Below are 19,311 nucleotides of genomic sequence, written 5' to 3' on the forward strand. Positions count from 1 at the left end.
GGGGCTGTTCAGCCTGGAGAAGAGAAGGCTCCAGGGAGACCTTATAGCAGCCTTCCAGTACTTAAAGGGGGCTGATAAGAAAGACAGGGACAAACTTCTAAGCAGGGCCTACTGCAGTAGGACAAGGGGTAATGGTTTTTAACTAAAAGAGCGTAGATTTAGACTGGATATAAAGAAGAGATTCTTTCCAATGAGGGTGGTGAAACTCCAGTACAGGTTGCCCAGAGAGGCGGTAGATGTCCCATCCCTGGAAACACTCCAGGTCAGGTTGGACGGGGCACAGAGCAACCTGATCTAGCTGGAGATGTCCCTGCTCATTGCTGGGGAGGCGGTTGGACTAGATGAACTGTAAAGGTCCCTTCCAACCCAAAGCATTCTATCATACTGTTATAAACTACATTACAACCACTAAAAAAGAAAAACCTCAGAAGTTTGAAAGTTTAAGATTGAAAACCTTAGAAATGGTTAAAGAACAGATTACCTGTAAAAGCAGACACAGAAAAACACTATCAGTTTGTGATGCCACATGACTGCAATACAGTAGGCTTAATTATTCTTGAAAGAAGAGTAAATCATTCTACAGGATATGGACTTCTAACTTTTTTCATGTGGCCAATTTTTCAAACATTGGAAAATTGCTTCACAATATGAAAAAGTCTTCACCTTGAAATAATGACTTCTGAAAGTGTCAAACATTCAATACTTTGTTACATATCAAGAGAAATATTTACAGTCTTGTGAAGATGATGTTCTTCAGCTCAATTCATGCACCCTTTGTAGCCTCACGCTCCTTTTGTAAGGGACATCAAAGGAGCGAAGAGACATGACAAAAATGTTGAGAATCAAAGAAAGCCTAAGCTGGACCAGCACAAAAAACACACAGCAAATGAAGCACTCCACACAACACCCTTCTCTGTCCTTGCTGCAAAAAATCTCAACTGAAAAAAAATATATTTGACCTGCACTTACTCAGCAGCTGGTGCTCCCACAGACCACGGCCCCTTTGCTGGCAAGGCAGAGCCACCAGCAAAGGGGCTGCCATGGAGCGGGGGTGAGCGGCATGGCAATCTGGCACTGAGAATGCGAGGAGATTGGACACCAAAGAGCTGAGACTGCCCTGCTCCACCTGTGCAACACCAACGAGGGGAGGAGGAGAAGGTCAGAGCCATTTGAGCACCCACAAGCAACAAAACTATCAACCTCCCCTCCCTGCAAAAAAACAAACACAAACCAACATGCAATCAATTTGTATGGGCCGGTCCTGTCTGGAGTGGCAAAAAAAAAAAAAAAGGGGGGGTTTGCCTCTCCCTCCCCTGCCTCTCCTTTAGGTCCTGAATAGAGACCTGATCTTCACCACAGGCGCCTCATAAGACGGAACAAGGAGGCAGAAGAGAGAAACAGCCCAGCCATGTTGTAAGAAAGCCACCAGCTCAATGACAAGAGAAGAAACTAATTTTCCTTGTAAATCTTCCCCTTAGAGACACCGCTCAACCTCCAGGAGAGCAAAAGCCCGCGCTAAGTGCAGCAGGGGCAAAGCAGCAAACAGACAACTGCCTGGGTCCTCCTCCCGTCCCTCCAGCAGCGCATCTGATCTGTGAAGAAAGACCGGACTCCAGGAGCTAACACTGCTCCTACTCCACTAAAGCAAGACACACTTTTACAGGAGAAAGACAACGTTACGAATAGCTAGGAGCAGTGCTTGACATAAGGCATCTCCGGGTACGGACTCCTTTCCTTCAGCGAACGAAGAACCAGGCAGGAGTGGGATGGCAGGCAGAGGAAGACAGCATCTGTCCAGCAACACAACAGCAATTCTCACCGAAGCTGCATCACAGGATAATGAAACATCCAGTTTTTTCCTGCTGTTGGCAAGTGCTTGAACAGAAACCATGTCCAGGAGCAACAGGTAACTCTTCCCTCTGAAAAGGAGCCCCCTTGACTCCCCACAGCTCCCCTGACAGCACTCTCCCTCCACACCAGAATGGAGCACTCCCAGCTCATGAAGAGCCACATTTCTGGTTTGCACCTGCCATCACGAATTCCACAAGCCCCATCTCTCTGGTTGGCATTTTCCACCACGGCACCACTGCTTCCCATAACAGATGGCTTCAGAGGTGGTGGCGTGCTGGTGGAACCACCCAAGCATCAGCAGGAGGAACCTTGGGGAGACCGGGCCTGAAGGAGAGGAGGCCATCAGAGAAGCTGGCGGGCAGCCTGGCCACCACCAGCAGGTGCAGGGCCATTGGGCAGCTCTGGCGGCAGCACGAGAAGGGCTGCAGGGGTGCCCGTCCCACACACGCTCACCAGTGGATAACCCACTGCGCGGGCCGGCTTGGTAAACCCTTCAGGTCCTACACTAAGCCACTCTGAAGAGGCACTGCAAACTTCGACTGCATCTACTTTCACTGTTCAACCTCCTTTCAATAAATCTTTTATTGCAGGGTCCTCTTCTTAATTTCAGCAGTATCAACCACAGACCTTACTCTTCCTTTTCCTTATCCTTTCCTCCTCTCTCCGGGAAGCACAGGAGAGTCCTCACAGTGCCTTGCGTGCCTCGTCTTCAACAAGGGGCACTTCAGCCCCGCGCACCCAGCACTCAACGCCAACTGGCCACATAACCACACAAAGCTGCAGGACTGCCCACGATCGAGCTGTTCCATGAGGCCTTCCTTGCAGTGACCTTCAGGGGCCAGAGCCAGAGACTGTCCCCAGGCTGCACATCCCGAGGCAATCCTTGAGCCTTCTGTGAGGCCAAGGTTCCCCTGGTGCCAGTGAGATGTGTATGTCCTTCACAGACTCGCCAGGGAAGCGGTGGAGTCCCCATCCCTGGAGGTGTTCAAAATAAATGTAGATGTGGCACTCCAGGACATAGTTTAGCAGGCATGGTGGTGTGGGGTTGATGGCTGGACTTGATGATCTTAGAGGTCTTTTCCCACCTTAACAATTCTATGATTCACAGCGCCGAGGAGGACACGCTCACTCTTCTGGTGTCATTGCTGGTTCATTCTCACCATTTGTGTGAGGCTGGGGACAAAGATACTCGCCTGCAGCCCCTGAAACCAGTGACTGCTCTTAAAACATGAGCACTCACACACTGCAGGTTTTGAGGTCCAAATGTCCACAGCTCACCAGCATCACCAGTGTTTTTAAGCAGCAGCACTTCTTTCATCTGATAAAGCTGCAGTCTGTGGAGAGTTCACAATAAGCACCGACCTCCCATTTAGCATCCCTCCCTCCCAGACCGCTGGGGACAGCAATCTTTCAAGGCTGTTAATAACTTTATCTGGAAAACACATACTTTTTATAGGAGGGCTCATTTCTTTCACTGAGGGACCACAAGGAAAGCTTCCAGACAGAGCGCTGCCAGCCTCCGAGAGGGCTGCCCAGAACCTGAGCAGCAAAGCTGCTTTCTCCTCAAGGCAGCTACGGAAATCCTAGGCTTGCAAATAGTGAGATCTTGCCCACTTGGACTTGTTTCGTGTTTAATGTGAATTGAACGCCAATAACTAAGGACTAAATCCCTAGCCCAGACTTCTGATTCTGCGCATACGCGAATGATTGCTGATCGTATCCCACTCTTGTTGAAAGGCAATCCTTCCCCCTACTTAAGTAACAGCCCTCTTCAAATTCCACCAGTCTTCATGTAAACATCCCATCAAATAAGCTTATCTCTACTACTGCTAACTTAGGATTTAAATAAATAATGCAAGCCCTTTAGGTTTACAAGGAAAATAAGTAACACACCTGCCTGGACAAAAATTATTAGTGTTATTTAGTTGGGTTACAAAAACAATATTCAGTACGTGAATTAATTCATTATTTATATTATGTCTGAGCACTCCCTTCAAGCGCATCTTTTGTGGATTGCCATTTCAAAAGCAGAATTTCATGTTTATTGCTACTTTTAGTGCAAAAGTTTGGGCCGGTACTTTTTATGACAGAAGACTTTAAAGACCAAAAGGGATTGTTAAGTAACAGCTACCGACCAAAAGAGCCTATGCAGCTACTGCTATCAAGCTTGAAAGATTTTTTTTTTTTAGCTTAGGCAACATGACAGTAACACACCCAGTCATAACAAACCACAAAGTGATGAAGAGTTCATCCTACCCCTATCTAAAGTTAAGTAAGGGAGGTGTTCAGTAAGCTCCTACTATTTTGCAGCTTCTGCAATATGTAGCTCTTACTGTAGAACTATCACCATGCATTTCATTCACGAGTGAAATAGAAAGAAAATACAAAAGTTAGAAAACCTAACAAAACACCACCCAAAAAACCAGTGAGTAAATAGAACAAACTTAATTCAGCTTAATCCACAGAGAAAATTTAGCTTATTGAATTCTGCTCACTGAACATTGATTCACCTAGAGGATGAAAAACTCTGAGAGGGCTTTATCCTTAGTTATATAAACATTCCTGAATGTAATAAGTATTTAAAAGCTCACAGAAGAGAAAGAGGTGATGTCTATGTCAAAAAAAACAAGCAGAAAGAAAAGACGTTTCAATTCTGTGAGTCACTTCATCTTCCAAATTAAGTGAAATTTTCAAATTCAGAAAGAATATTTAAAAAAAAAAGATGCAAAAGTAAATGGTTTGCAAGTATAACTAGCATACTTTTTGTTTCTAATGGGCAGTGTTAGCTGCAGAGAAAAAAAAACAGTAACATTCAAGCTTTGGACAAAGTCCTTAGACTAGGTTTGCCTTCCCTTCCTTCTTCCATCAGATGTGAAGAGAAGCACACCATCTTCACGATTAAAGGTACTGTTATATTCAACAGAAGAATGTGAGCTATAGTCTACGAAGGAGCACACAGAAATCTTAAAGCTCCCCACTCCCCCCTCCCATCCCAGGGTGATTCATGCACACAGAAGATACAGGCCATGAACCCTTGGCACATATCTTAAAGCAGTACACAGCAATCTACATCCCTCCTATCTTATACCAAATAGTCAAGACAAATAGCTATTCAATCCTACAATAAAGAAATAAAAAGTTCTATGTGCCACACTTCAGCTGAACTCCTTCCCCTTTTTTCTGCTAATCTGAGAAAAACTGTACGGTCTCCATCAGAAGGGGTATGTTCCTACAGGCATTTGTGGTGGAGGCACGAGGAGTCACAGAGCTGATCTGATCCAGCCCAAAATCCCTCTCAGCACTGACAGCTCTTTAGCCTGGTTGTGTGAAAGGCTGACAGCATCTACAGCCAACAACTATCGATGGAGCAACAGAATAATTGGCCTGGCACGTATGCCCCTGCTTTTATTTCCCGTGATCCTGATGATAAGGGTGGAGGGGGGAAGCCAGGGAGGATCAACCCAACACAAAAGCCGGACTGGTGGGGTCATTCTTCAGAGGGAGCCTGGAGCAATGTTCCAATCTGTATTCCAAACAGCAAAACAAACTGCACCTTCACAGGGCCCATTTCTGCTACCCAAATTCGCGTGTTTTTTTTTAGCTTTTCCTCTTTGCTTCTGAAAACCCATCTTCAGGTAGTACCCACTAACATCCTGCGTCCCAGTTTCATTCACTGTAATTGTGATCTGCGTTGACAGGGTTTCCTTCCTTACGGAGGTGTTGTGAGGATTACAGTCAAAAGGCAGCCTGCTACTTCAGCACAGAGAAACAAGGGATATTTTGAAAGCAAACCAAGAAATCCTCTTCAGGGCATGACTGAGAAAAAGAGCATCGTATAGGAAATACGAGGTGGCCACAAATGGAACGTGAGGCTTACAGTTCAAGATAAATGGTTGCTTCAATCACTGTCGCTGCCCCTGCTGCTCAGGGGTTTAGGCAGAGGTCTTGCCCCCTTCATGCAAACTATAGTAATCTTCTCTCATACACATGTATGACTCTACACAAAATATATACTATGGTAGTTTCTTTAACAGGAAGGAAATGGTGTAATGGTGTTCTTCAAAAAGTGTACAGCTGTTACAGGTATTTAACTAGGGAATTCTGTGGAAGATATCTTTGTAAGGATTTTCTCCTGTAACCTGAACACCCAAAACTTGTGTAGAGCAGTAGAAATTTTTGGATACACAAAAACTGACAGGTTTGCCCTTGGAGAGAAACAGTCTTAAAAATAAAAAAAAAAAATTTAAAAAAAGTTTTAAAAGAAAGAAAAAGTATCTTAATCCAAAACGCACACAACTTTTTCGCGATGAAAATGGGAGTGATCTGATAACAGACGTAATCCTCCCTCTTTGATCAACACAGCAAAGATAAAACACCAAAAATACTTACAATTCCTAAGGCAAGTTCCTTCTACATCTGCTTTAGGCTATTTTGGCTGTAGCATTTATGTACTCTAATTATTTTGTGCATTAAATACCATAAATATCCCTGTTGATTTGCAATCTATTTGTGGGTTCCGACATACAGCTGTATTTCATTTGGTTGAGAGGACATTCTGCAAGTAGGACTTGTACACCAACAGATTTCATGGACAATCATTATTATTTGTGGATAAACCAGTGATGCTACGAGCTTTCCTCTATGCCACAGTTGAATTTTATGCCTGTGTACCTATACCTACGTGTACCTCTGTAGGAGAGAGGAAGAACATTTACGTATGACTCACTTTGAAAGCAAGAGAACAATCCTTTAGCTTCACGGGGAAGGAACTTTGCAGTCCCTTTGCAACACACAAAATACCTTTGCAAGCAAAAAACCCTAGCAATTTCCTCAGAGACAACAGATTTCTCTCAAAGACAACACACAAGATTAATAAACATATTCTCTCTTCTTACGAGTAAGCCCCCTCCCCAAATTAGCTTAACCTACTGTCCATATAGCACAACATCAAGTATTTCTCCATTTTCTGCACGCTTTTGGGATTCTATTGATAGCTGCTATCTGCACAAGGTATTTTGTTTGACTGGCATGCACATAATACATTTTGTTTAGCACATCAGGAACAAGAAATAGAACTGAAGAACAAGGTATATCTCATAAGACAATCATGCAAGTTACATCCACCTACCTGTACTAGTGCGATATGTGCCTGTATGTGCTGGTTGCAGAGGGTCCCCCTGACTCTGGCTGAGACTCCTCATAGGGGGCTTCTGATAAACTCTGTCTTCGTAAATAGGATCTATATGGTGTTCTGGAGACTGCAGTGCCCTTAACTCGGAGCCAAGGTGGCTGTGCTGGCTGCTGTAAGACGCCCGAGACCCAGCTGCAAATAGATTTAAGAGAGAGAAAAAAAATGACAAATACAGGATCTGACTTTAGTAAAAGTTTACTTGAAAGTAGCACTCAAACACAAAAGAAACCCCAAACAAAATAAAGAAATAAATGTTTTCAACATACAAATATAAACAGCATGCAAAGGCAGCAACAGTTCCAGTTAATCATTTCACTTGCATCATCCAGCTGCCTGCATCTACTCCAAAACCTCATTTCTTGCAAGCAAACTATGTATTTTGCAGAGATAGATATGGTATCATCACTTCTAAAACAGAGGCCAAAAAAACCCAACCTCTCTGAAAAAAGCACAAAAAAAAGGGGGATGAGGTGCGGGGAGAAAAGCCATGTGATCTAGGAATACCCTAGACCAAAGGGGTCCAACTGAAGAACCAGGAACGGGGGAGAAGAAAGAAGCAGCAGTCAGAACTAGTTTCACATGTTATACCCATCTCTTACGATCTACAAATTAAATAAGCTAAAGCTGATGAACAGGTATATGAATACTGCTCTTCCTGCTGCTTCAGTAAACTACAACAGAAGTCATGCCTTATAAACATTTTGCCCTCAATGATTTAAAAAAATCATATTGCTAAGACTTTCTACAACTTAAATATCCTCAGAGGATGAATAAATTACACACGCCTCCCAGAAAAAACTATTTTAAGGATACAGGTTGTTTTTTGCCTCTTTTTTTTTTTTTTTTTTTTTAAACAACAAGATTAACTGGGACAGTATGCGGTGTGGTTGACACCTTGGAGGGAAGGGATGCCATTCAGAGGGACCTTAACAGGCTGGAGAGGTGGGCCTGTGTGAACCTCATGAAGTTCAACAAGGCCAAGTGCAAGGTCCTGCACCTTGGTCAGGGCAATCCAAAACACAACCACAGGCTGGGCGGAGAGCGGCTCGAAAGCATCCCTGAGGAGGACTTGGGGGTACTGGTGGATGAGAAACTCAACATGAGCCATCAATGTGCGCTGGCAGCCCAGAAAGCCAACCGTATCCTGGGCTGCATCAAGAGAAGCGTGGCCAGCAGGTCAAGGGAGGGGATTCTGCCCCTCTACTCCACTCTCCTGAGACCCCACTTGGAATCCTGCGTCCAGCTCTGGAGCCCCCAACATGAGGAGGACATGGATGTGTTGGAGCGGGTCCAGAGGAGGGCCACGAAGATGATCAGAGGGCTGGAGTACCTCTCCTATGAGGACAGGCTAAGGACTTGGGGCTGTTCAGCCTGGAGAAGAGAAGGCTCTGGGGTGACCTTACAGCAGCCTTCCAGTACCCGAAGGGGCCTACAGGAAGGATGGAGAGGGACGCAAGGGTGTGTAGTGACAGGACAAGGGGGAACGGCTGTAAACTAAAAGAGGGCAGATTTAGACTGGATATTAGGAAGAAATTCTTCCCCATGAGGGTGGTGAGGCACTGGCACAGGCTGCCCAGAGAAGCTGTGGCTGCCCCCTCCCTGGCAGTGGTTCAAGGCCAGGTGGGATGGAGCTCTGAGCAACCTGGTCTGGTGGAAGGTGTCCCTGCTGATGGCAGGGGGGTTGGAACCAGATGATCTTTAAGGTCCCTTCCAACCCAAACCATTCTATGATTCTATGACATTAAAACATTATCTTCTTACAAATTATTTTCTATCATGGTATTTAAAAAAAGAGACTTATATTTCCAGCTGTGATTACTTTTGTCACTTATGTACTTCAGTTCTGTGGTCTGTTAGCAAGATTCCCAAGGAGAGTCATGCAGAAGCCATACAAACATGACACATTTTGAAGGCAAGAAGCAAGCAAATACACAAGCAGCACTTGACAAAGGCCAAGTCTATACCACAAAATTGTAACACGCTATTTAAGTGTTTAGAAAAAGCAATCAAAGATACAACTATTACACCCCTTGCTGATTCTCCTGTGAGGTTAAAATCCTGGATGTGGGCGATGTTCTACTAGCTTAGCATGTACTGCTCAGACCATCAGCCTAGCCATTCCTGCCGAAAATCTCTACCCCACTCATTGTGTCAGCTGTGGTTTTGTTGCATAAACAAACACTAAATGTTTTCCAAACACAAAGCACAGATGTAAAATAATGTGCGACAGCAATGTAGGATAGAAATGAGAAAGATACACAGACACAACGTTACTTAAACTTTAATACAAATTGCCTGGAGGAAAAGAGTAATTTATTCCATCTCTCTCTTTCTAATCAGCTTGTGCCATAGACGCATTTTCTTCTGAGTTTTTCAACGTATGCGCATGTTTTCAGTGGAATACCCTATTTGCATATTTTTCCCTTCAAACATTTTTCAGACTGACTTGCCATTAGCAAACTGCTGAAAGTAATTCTGTTGTTCCCCTTACTAGAAAGTCTGCCAAAAATCCCAAAGACATATTTTATCTATAACTACTGCAATTATGCAGGAAGTTGATATTACTATTACAGAATTAAATTCCTCATGGTCTGCATTTTCAAAATGCTCTTTAACCCCGCATCTTTGCGACTGATTCTCGGAACAGCTGAATGGCTCCACCAAAGTCTAGTATCGTTCAGAGTGGCCTAAAACACATCCAGTTGCATCCAAATTTCACTGTGTACTTCGTTTAAGCTGTATTCACAGAAAAAATATACAGAAAAATTGAGGGCAACACTTCAGAGATTCAACAAACCAGACTTGCTACAGAATAAAGAATTACACTCCCTTCTGCAAGTACTACAGTACTACTAAGTCCTACAATTCTTTTGTCCATTTACAAATTAATAACGCTCTTTCAAACAACAGATTTTCTTCTTAATCCTGCTTCCAGTGCACGGAAAGATTTTTCCCATTGAATTTAGTGGCTGTATAACCCAAATATTAACATGTTCTCAAACAGCTACGCTGCTCTTCAGATGAGGTGGGCTTAATTCAACCTCGCTTCATACTCTACCGATAGTCGTGAATCTGCAAGTACTAATACTAAATGGAAGTTTAGTATTAGTTTATTATGCTAATATTTACACGTGCAGTATGCACATAAACCTCAGTTATTAAGACTGTAACACTACTGTACTAAACAGTAAGCATATGTATAAACAGAGAAACTTTCTAACGAAAACACTTTACAGTTCAAGCAAAGAAGACTCGACAAACAGTAGAAGAAAATCAACATAACTTGCCCAAAAACATCTAAGTGGCAATCCAAAAACAACTTCAAACAACAACATTATGGGTAAATACCCCAAAGAAAGGTTTGAGAGTTAACACTCTCAGGGAGTTGACTGCCACTATTCCTCTAACATTTCAAGAAAACAAAGTTTCAACAGATAATTAAAATATTTTCATTTTAAAAACATAAATACTCTCAAATCTCAGAAATTCAGGCTGTCAGAACATGCATGTACTTTTTGAAGCATGTCTCAAACACCTTTTGTTTCAAGCAAAACTGATACTTTTCTACAGATTTCAACAGTACACTATTCCCACATTAGCAGATACCAATATTTATACACAAAATACTAGCACCCTTTAAATTTCTTAAGCCTCATTTAAAAAATCAGAAAACTTCTTAAAAGATGGAACCCCATCATTATTTTTAATGTTTATATTAAGCTGGTATTTCAAAGACTGGAATAGCATGTTCTGTTTTTGATTAAAATATCTCTTCCATTAAAATCCTTACATGTATGAATTTATTCAAGTCTCACTTAGGAGCAGCAGGTTTTATTGCATGTTTTATTTAAATATTGAAGTCAACTCACCAATAGCTATTATACCAAGTTATCTTTGTTGCCAATGCTGTATCATATCCAGTAAAGCTCGCACAGATAACCTTCAGAAAAACTAACACACAATTACACCTGAAGTTGACAAAAGACTTGTAGACTTATTTACAAAACAACAAAACGGGGGGGCGAGGGGGGGAAGTGCTATGGCTTTCAGACAACTGTCCCCTGCTGTACCTACAGACTCAGCCCCTCCACCATATTCTGCTGCTACTTTGGAAGACACTGGAAAGACGATTAATGTAACTGATGAAAACAAAGAGCGTGACCTCAAAGAACGGATGCCACTGAGAAAGAGAGGTAGAACATGCCTCCTGCCTGCCTCTTGGATCAGCAGCCAACAGCTACATCCTACCTGAAGCTGCAAGCTGATCTGTATCATCTGCTTCAGAAAACCTTGCATTAATACAGTCTAAAGTTCACAGAGGTCAGAAAAGCAACAAGGTCAGGGCGGAAGAGCAGCAACCAATATACTACCAGGAAGCAATAAAACATCGGACTACCAAGGCCCATTAGCACTCTTGCATTCAAGGAGGCTCATCGCCCTCAGAAGCGGGTTCCCTAAACCTAGTGGCATCATGAACGCATGGCTCACCCCAGGCCACGCTTGTCCAAACCCTGTTCGCAACCAGCTGCCATCCCTTCACCTCACTGACAACCCCTGGGCTGCTTGAAGCCAAAGGAGTGATGTGCATCGAGGTCACACACAGCTCTCCTTCTTATTCTGAGAACGGACTCATCCCCCCTCCCTGACCAACCCGCCCCTAAGAGCAACGCTGTTTTCCCTCGGGGAAGTGCAAGGCATCAAGCCCGTTAAAAGGCAGGTCTACCCGCAAGTTCAGAGACAACTCAGCATTAAACTTCCAGTTCTGCAAGCCGTCAGTTACAGATGATGTATTTAGCATCTGAGTGGACACAGATCTCTTATGACCACGGTTGTGAAGAAGCGGGTTTTTTTTCTCCCTTCTAGATCAAAAAACACGCAAACCCCCAAATCACTGAGAAGAGCTAAACCACTATTTAGGTGCTGAAGAAACCACTTGATAATTAATTCCTCAAATAGTTCAATCTTCAGTTTGACAAAAGACTGAGAAATTATTCAATTGCAATTCCAGAAATGCATCACAGTAGAAAGTATGGAGAAGACTAAAAGCCTCTAAAATAGCTGCAAGAGGCATCAAAAGTGAAGCAGACAAGTAACAAAAAAATAAATATAGGGTACATTCATGTCTTTTTTTTTTTTAGACAGAAACTGATCAACTCTAAGAACAAAGCATACAGAAAAGAAAGTCTTCTCTGTCCTGTGAAGTCCCCAAATCTGAAACCTGATGGAAACTGGAACGTCCCTTCTTCTGCATCTCTGGGGAGCTTGTAAAAGTAGCCTGTGGTCAGGCTGCAGCAGGGGTGTGCTGTGAGCCCCCAGCCACATGAATCAGAACAGGGCAACGATGAGCCAGCCAGAAGTTTTACCAGATGAAGATACCTCATTCCTACGACTGTCGCTCTCCTCCCACATTCAAGAGGGGCAACAAAAAGAACCCAGGAAAAGTGCAGTCCTACCTAATTGGATCAAAAAGACAACCTCCACCCTTTACACTTAAAAACCCAAACCCTAGTAGCTGAAGGTTTCCCAATTATTCTGATGTGTTCCTCAGTAGTATAGGGAAGTAGTTGTTCCCTAGGAAAATGTTCTTTTCTGACAAGGTCTCACTTTCCACAGAAGAAAAATACTGTAATCAGACAAGTGTAACATGACAGAAATACACAAAATAATCCCTAATTGCTCTTCAGAGCTTGTGCGGGCTGTCATTGACATAAATACCACAGACATTTGAATAACACTGCTAATCTGACAGTTTAGGTCAATAAAGTAAACCACTATATCGGCAGCATTTCTCATCTCGAGAAACTAAAGACATTAAAACTATTCAAATTAATGGATACACAGGCATTTGCATATGCTTTAATAAAGCCTCGACAGTTTGTACCCCTTGTGAAGGCATTTACAACCAGTCATCCTGCCTTGCTGCAGCCCTAAGAAGGAGCCTTACAAATCCATGATACCCTCTCTAAATGCCTCTACTAGCAAAAGCATACTGTACTGCCCTTCTCTCCAGGATTTAAGAGCTCACTGGAAACATTAAATATGCCAAGTGATCATCTCAACATGAAGAAAACCACCCAGATTTGATCAGATAAACCATTCAGCCCTCACTTAGAAATCCTCCATCACAAAACACCTTCATCAAGAGTCCCGTTCAGCAGTTTCATTACATCTGTGATACAGAAATGTCATCAATGAGATACGAGCTGAGGATGAAGCTCAATGGCCATTATATTGCCACTTATCAGTAATGTGTTTATATCATTTAACTTGGTTGCAAGCCCACGTATTTCAACCCACAGTATATCTCTGGCTACTCGAGACTCTAAGTATCAAACTCAGACTCTGAACACACCATGACACACTGCACTCCGGAGATTTGATTTTCTAACAAATCCACAACTGGCTGTATTGATTTTTAATTTCAGATATAATGACAACATTGCTTACGTAATTTGCACTGAGTTTTTCTTAGATTACAAGTTTAAAAAAATCACCACAACAACAAAACCCAACCTCACACAACGGTGAAATTGTGTTAAGCCCATCAGTGAGGTAAGACACTGCGGGCACAGAAACTAAAAGAGAATCACACCAATTTCGTAGCTTTGGCATACTGCATGCTTCTGAGATGACTGAAAGAACTTTCCAATTTAAACAGCACATCAGGGCTGAAAACCCTTTCTGACACGAGTTTCTCTTAGATGCTTGCCCTGAAATGCTACTGCCCCTTTATTAAATAAAAAAACTAAAATTATACAGTACATCAGGTCATTGCTTCACTAACTCTGAAAAAGCAACATGTGAGACAGAGGATATGAATAGTAGGACTTTTTCTCTGAATTCGTATGTAATGAAACCTATTTTACAGACACTAACCTGGTTTACTTTATGTAGTAAAAAAGTTGATGTAAACCCAAGTGCAGAATTAGAAGGGAACAGCGGGAAGAAGGAGAAAGAAGTCAGACGTTCATAGCTAGAGTTCTGATACTCACCTTTTTTGTTTTATTGCCAGAAATTTATGCAGAAACATCTCCAGAACGCTTGCCTGAATACATGCATGTTCTACTAACAAGATTGGATAAGGACAGCATAATCTATAACAAATGTTACTATAAATAAAACTAATAAAACTCAGATAATGGGAATATACCAGGACTGTGTGATGAAAATTACAGTCCCAAAGAGAAGAAAACATACCTAACCCAAGTACTGAAAGTGAATACAAATTGTTAAGACATGACAGATGGTTAAATTAACCCCTAAGACACGACAGGCCATATGGCAGCACCAGCTAATGCGCACCTTGGGTATGTCAGCTTGTGCCCCTAGCATACCAACGATTTGTGTCTACCAGTACCAAAAGTCTGGAGTGAATTTCTTTTAAATGGGTTTAGATTTTTCTTAAACACAGGTTTCTCACCTGGTCAGATTTTACACACGTACACATAGAACGTATTAATTTGGGTCTGAAGTTTTTCTTTCCCCAAATATTGAAATTAAGGATTGCCTAAAGTTCAGAACTAAACTCATTTTTGTCTTTATACCTTTTCCATTCTCATTACACTATTCTGTCCATAACTCTGGACTATTTGTACAAATAAAGAAGGAAATGATGTCATCACCGAAGTGACTGATTACACGATGCCTTTCAACTTACGTCAAACTCTGGACATCCAGAAGAAACATGTATGTGCTACTCTGGCATTCCTGGTCCACACTATAGGAGATCATCACAAAGCAAGTACGTGCTACAACATACAAGCTCCCAGAACTGCAAGAACATACTTGCCTCACCTGTCAGTATTTTAGACTGCTTTTTCTCAGGTTTTCTACTTAAACAATTAAAATGTAGTATGATGCTTGTCCCGGAGTGTTTCTTTCTATCTACCATTGCACTGCCAAACCTATTTGCAGTTTCACTGTCAGGATACCATCACATTCAGCACTATGGCTCACGCTGTGGAATTTCCCAGACATAATTTGTCAATTAACCGGATTAAGTATCTTAGAAAAGTCTCCTCAAAACAGATTGGCTTTGGCTGCTTAAGGGATGCTGCAAAACCAGCCTCTGACCTAGGGTTAGCACTTTTCACATAGGCGCTAAAAATAAAAGGGGAGGGGGGGAGATTACACTTTTAAGAGTGTAATAAAAAGGCCCCAAATAAACTTTAAAGATCATTTGACAAAGCTTGCATGTCTTATAAGAGGTATTCGGATAATTTTTATCCCATTTAAAACAGTTTTTAACCAAATATTGACATTAATTACACTCCTAAGTATATTTGAAGGAGAAATACAGCTAAAAATATTTCTTAAGTGGTCTGTGTTTAGTTTTTAATCATGCAATGTGACTTTACTGCAAAGTATTGTTATCAGTTATTTTAATTCTACAAAACTAGGAAAGATGGAAAGAAATCCACACCATAAATTTGTGTTTCCTCAGAAGCATTTTCTTTTTCCTGCTACTGTTCGCATTCTGTTGAAAAGCATTCACCTGCTTAAAACATTTTATCAAAAATAAATTGTGAGAGAGAAGTGTGACTGGGAGCAAAGAGATAAGAGGCAAAGATAGCCAGCAAGAAACTGCAGATTAAATGTGACAGACAAGTTCAGGGAGATAATTCCCATTTCATTTCTGATCTAGAGAACCGTCACTGAAGAAAGAATGAAAAACAAAACTCCCCAAAACCAATTGCTACCACACAGCAACAACAACTTGCCTCCAGCACAGCAGAAAATGATAGATAAAATTTTTATTTTTTTTTTTTTTAAACTGTTAACTGAATGATCACATTGGGTGCTTTCTTCCCTCCCTCCCTTCTCTTAAGCTCTGCCTCTTCCCTTCCCCTCAACCCTGCCAACTTTACAAAAAAGGGGAGAGTAGCCCTATGCAGGAATGGGAACAGATGCTGCTATCCAGTGGTACAAATCACCATTTCTAACTTTCCTGCTCACTAACCACTCTGGCTGAGGGCTGAGTGCCCCAGCAACAGGACGATGTTACCAAGCAACAATGCCAAGCAGCCACGCATATGCTGTTCGGATAGTTCACCACAGCTTCATGACAACTGAAAATATCATCAAGCCTTTGTAGCCTTTGCAGCAGAAGAGATCTTCTTTGCAGTTTTGCAAAACATCTTTATCTTAGAAAAAAGTTTATTATTTCAAATTTTGAACTGTAAAAGCTTGTGTTGCACCACAGGCTCTATGCTAAAGCCAGGTGCTGTGGCAATACATTCAACTCAGCAAACAAAGGAACAGAAACACCAGTGTATTTGGTGAGACATGCTCCAAAAGTAAATATCCAGGGGAAAAAAAACCAAAAAACCAAACCCTCTATGGGATATTTTGTGAAACCCTGCAGTTAACATGTCTCCGACAAGAATTGCAAATCAAAAGGAAGAGCAGTAGGTCGCTAATTCCCCCAAAGCTGGGGGGGTCTTCCTTCTTCCCTGAGGCCAGTGCCATACCAAGGCAGACTTGGGGACCCAATTTCTGCCTGTAAACAGCATGTAGAGTAAATATCCAAAACCCCACAGACCTCTGTAGGGCTGGAGACCACTTCCAGCAGCACGAGCCATTTGCTAAAAAGCACTGCCGCCTCCAGCAAAACGAGTCAGGCGCTATTCCACCAAAAATTTTACTTTTTGATCGTGTTTAACATCGTGGAAAAGCACAGCTTCTAAAAAACCCAGCAACTCACAACCCTTCCCCCAAACCGAGCATCAGCTCAGTCAACCTTAAACAGAGCAAGATCTCATGGCAGCTCTAGCGCAGGGGGAAAGCCTTTCTGCGTGGACTCCTCCCTGCACATGGCACATTAAGAATATCAAACTAGAAGGGAAAGTCTCAAGATTGGCATAGAAGATCTGTTAAGGAACATGCTTCATGGGACAGTGGTTCCCAAAGGGAAAGCAGTCGCTGCGTAACACCGTGGGAAGCATAACACCAGCAAACAAAACTCACTTGGGTAATGAAGCGTCAAGCCTGTCCAGCTATGGTATTGCTCAACTGGCTTTTGCTGAGCAACCTGAGTTTTTGATCTAACCGTACTGCCATGCCTGGAGTTCACAGTTCCAACAGGTGGTTTTCCTGCTAACAGGGAAAATGCAAGTAAATAGTTCCAACAAATCATGACCATGCATCCATCTTTTCAGAAGTATTAACATACGATGAATATTGTGCATACTTCTTGTGCAATATATTCCAGTCTCTGATATATTCAGTTGAAATCCAAAGACAGCACATCTGGGGTTTGCTCCCAGAAGAGTGTTGTAATTTATCTTTTATAATTCCTTTTACATTGAGATTGTGTATTATTAGATGTGTGAACAATATTAACTTTTAGAAATTTTATCAGTAACACTTTGTACTCAAACTTGCATTTCACAGAGAATGGAGAAAAGCATCAGATAGTATTTGTTCTTTTATGTAAAGTCATCTTTGATAGAATATTAAAGACTTTCTCCTCCCAGCGGCTTTTTCCTCCTCAGTGAGCATTTGCTTGCAAACCCCAGTTTCTAGAACTCACCAAGACCCGAGGTGTAAGTCTGGGACATTCCAGGGCAAAATCCGTTTTTCTTTCAATGGCACATTCAAGAAAGGGAAAAGCTCTTTGGATATTCTCTAACAACACTATATTATTCCTAAGTTTTCATTATCCCTTTGAGACTCATTGCATTTAAAATACAAGAGTGAAAACATACAGCTTTTATTAAATACATACATAATACAATCTAACTGAAGAATTTAGTTATGCCTGTAAAATGGTTTCGGCCAGCAATTATCCACCATTACAATTATGTTCAATAGATTGTCATTGCACTATTCAAGCTGGTTTCAGGTTGTTCCCATTACGTATACATAGAGACCTCTGCTGAAACACTTAAACTAATCTCCTATTATTAAAATCATTATAACCTAAAGCAATTCTAACAGGCTCGGTCTAAATAAAAGAAATAATGAATGTAGAGACAAAGAAAACGCGTACTGGTAACACTGCGATCATGAGAAACTTCAGGACTTCAGCAAAGTTTACGCTGGAGTAATCATCCTATCTTACAAAAAGAAGTTTTCTCTTTTAATTCATTATGCTTACTAATACAGCAATTACACAACAGCAATTATTTAATATCCAACTTCCAAAAACTCAGAAGAATATCTTATGTAAATCCTCCCACAATAAGCAGCAAGCAAAAAAGGAAATGGATGGCTACAGATTTTTTTCCAGGAACATATTTAAAGAAAAAAAACCAAAACAAAACAAGAAAAGAAATGAAACGAAACAAACCCAGCACAATAGACTTCACAATGTGCCATTAATCTCACCAATTCAGATTATCCCTGAAAAGCATAGCAAGGAAAGGACCATAAACTGAAAGAGTCCTGTCACTCGAGCAAGAGAGTCCATGCTAAAAAGAAATGGCCATGACAAATGCTGCAAGAGACAAATGGTGACAGAAGGTCACCGGCAAAAGGAAAGCAGACCTCAGATAAGAAATATGTTCACAGCAGTTTGCACTAAACCACTGGAAGGGTTCAGCTTCAAGAAGGGCTTTAACACTACTTGCAATTAGAAGGATGAGATGCATGTCAGTTCAAAGGTGACAAACACTTCAGGGATTCTGAACTGTCCCACAATTAGTTCCTGGTTATTCATAAATGCAAATTGACATCATTTGCATGTCAAACTGATGCCTCACCTGTGAAGCCAACACTTCATGACCATATGGCTGGCTGAAGACATTTGCATTAAGTTTTTCCTGATTTTACAAAAGCGGTCTGAAACTTACTGCAGACTGAGAAAAGCAGTGACATGCAATCCATCACAGTCTTGATCTTGATAAACTTCAGAGAAAAAAAAGATTCGCTGCTAAGACGGTTAATTCGTGAGTTCTCAGACTCACAAGACAGGATCTTAAGCAGGGCAGGACACAAACTAGATCACTTTGTAGAAGACTGCTCAGTTATGTTCAGCATTAGCTTCATATTCTTGCCAAAAGCAGCTCAAGGTGCAACACAGACAAGGATGACATAAGCTAGACAGAAACACCAATTTCAGACTGAAAGAAATGCAAAATGTTGAAGAATAAGCCTTGAATACTTTGAAGCCTGGTCAGAGATCAGACAAAGTGCAATCATGGCTCAAGAATCACTCCTATCCTCAACAGGGTTACCAGTTTTAATTATTTGAGGGAAAACTGAAGAGCATTAGTTCACAAAGATCCTCCAGCCAAAACCACCATGGCTGGTTAGTCACAGCCCTCAAA

General features: G+C 41.8%; 1 protein-coding gene across 9 annotated transcripts in view; it reads right to left on the reverse strand.

Moving 5' to 3' along the window:
- The window catches only part of CTNND2 (catenin delta 2), a 694,166-nt gene that overhangs the window by 256,199 nt on the left and 418,656 nt on the right, over positions 1 to 19,311 (reverse strand). For all 9 annotated transcript variants that reach the window (XM_075417107.1, XM_075417104.1, XM_075417100.1 and 6 more), the window contains one exon: positions 6,980 to 7,174. In XM_075417107.1, coding sequence (XP_075273222.1) covers positions 6,980 to 7,174 — 195 coding nt within the window. The remainder of the gene's footprint in view (positions 1 to 6,979; positions 7,175 to 19,311) is intronic.

Source organism: Opisthocomus hoazin, chromosome 3 (assembly GCF_030867145.1).
Source record: "Opisthocomus hoazin isolate bOpiHoa1 chromosome 3, bOpiHoa1.hap1, whole genome shotgun sequence".
NCBI classification, from domain to species: domain Eukaryota; kingdom Metazoa; phylum Chordata; class Aves; order Opisthocomiformes; family Opisthocomidae; genus Opisthocomus; species Opisthocomus hoazin.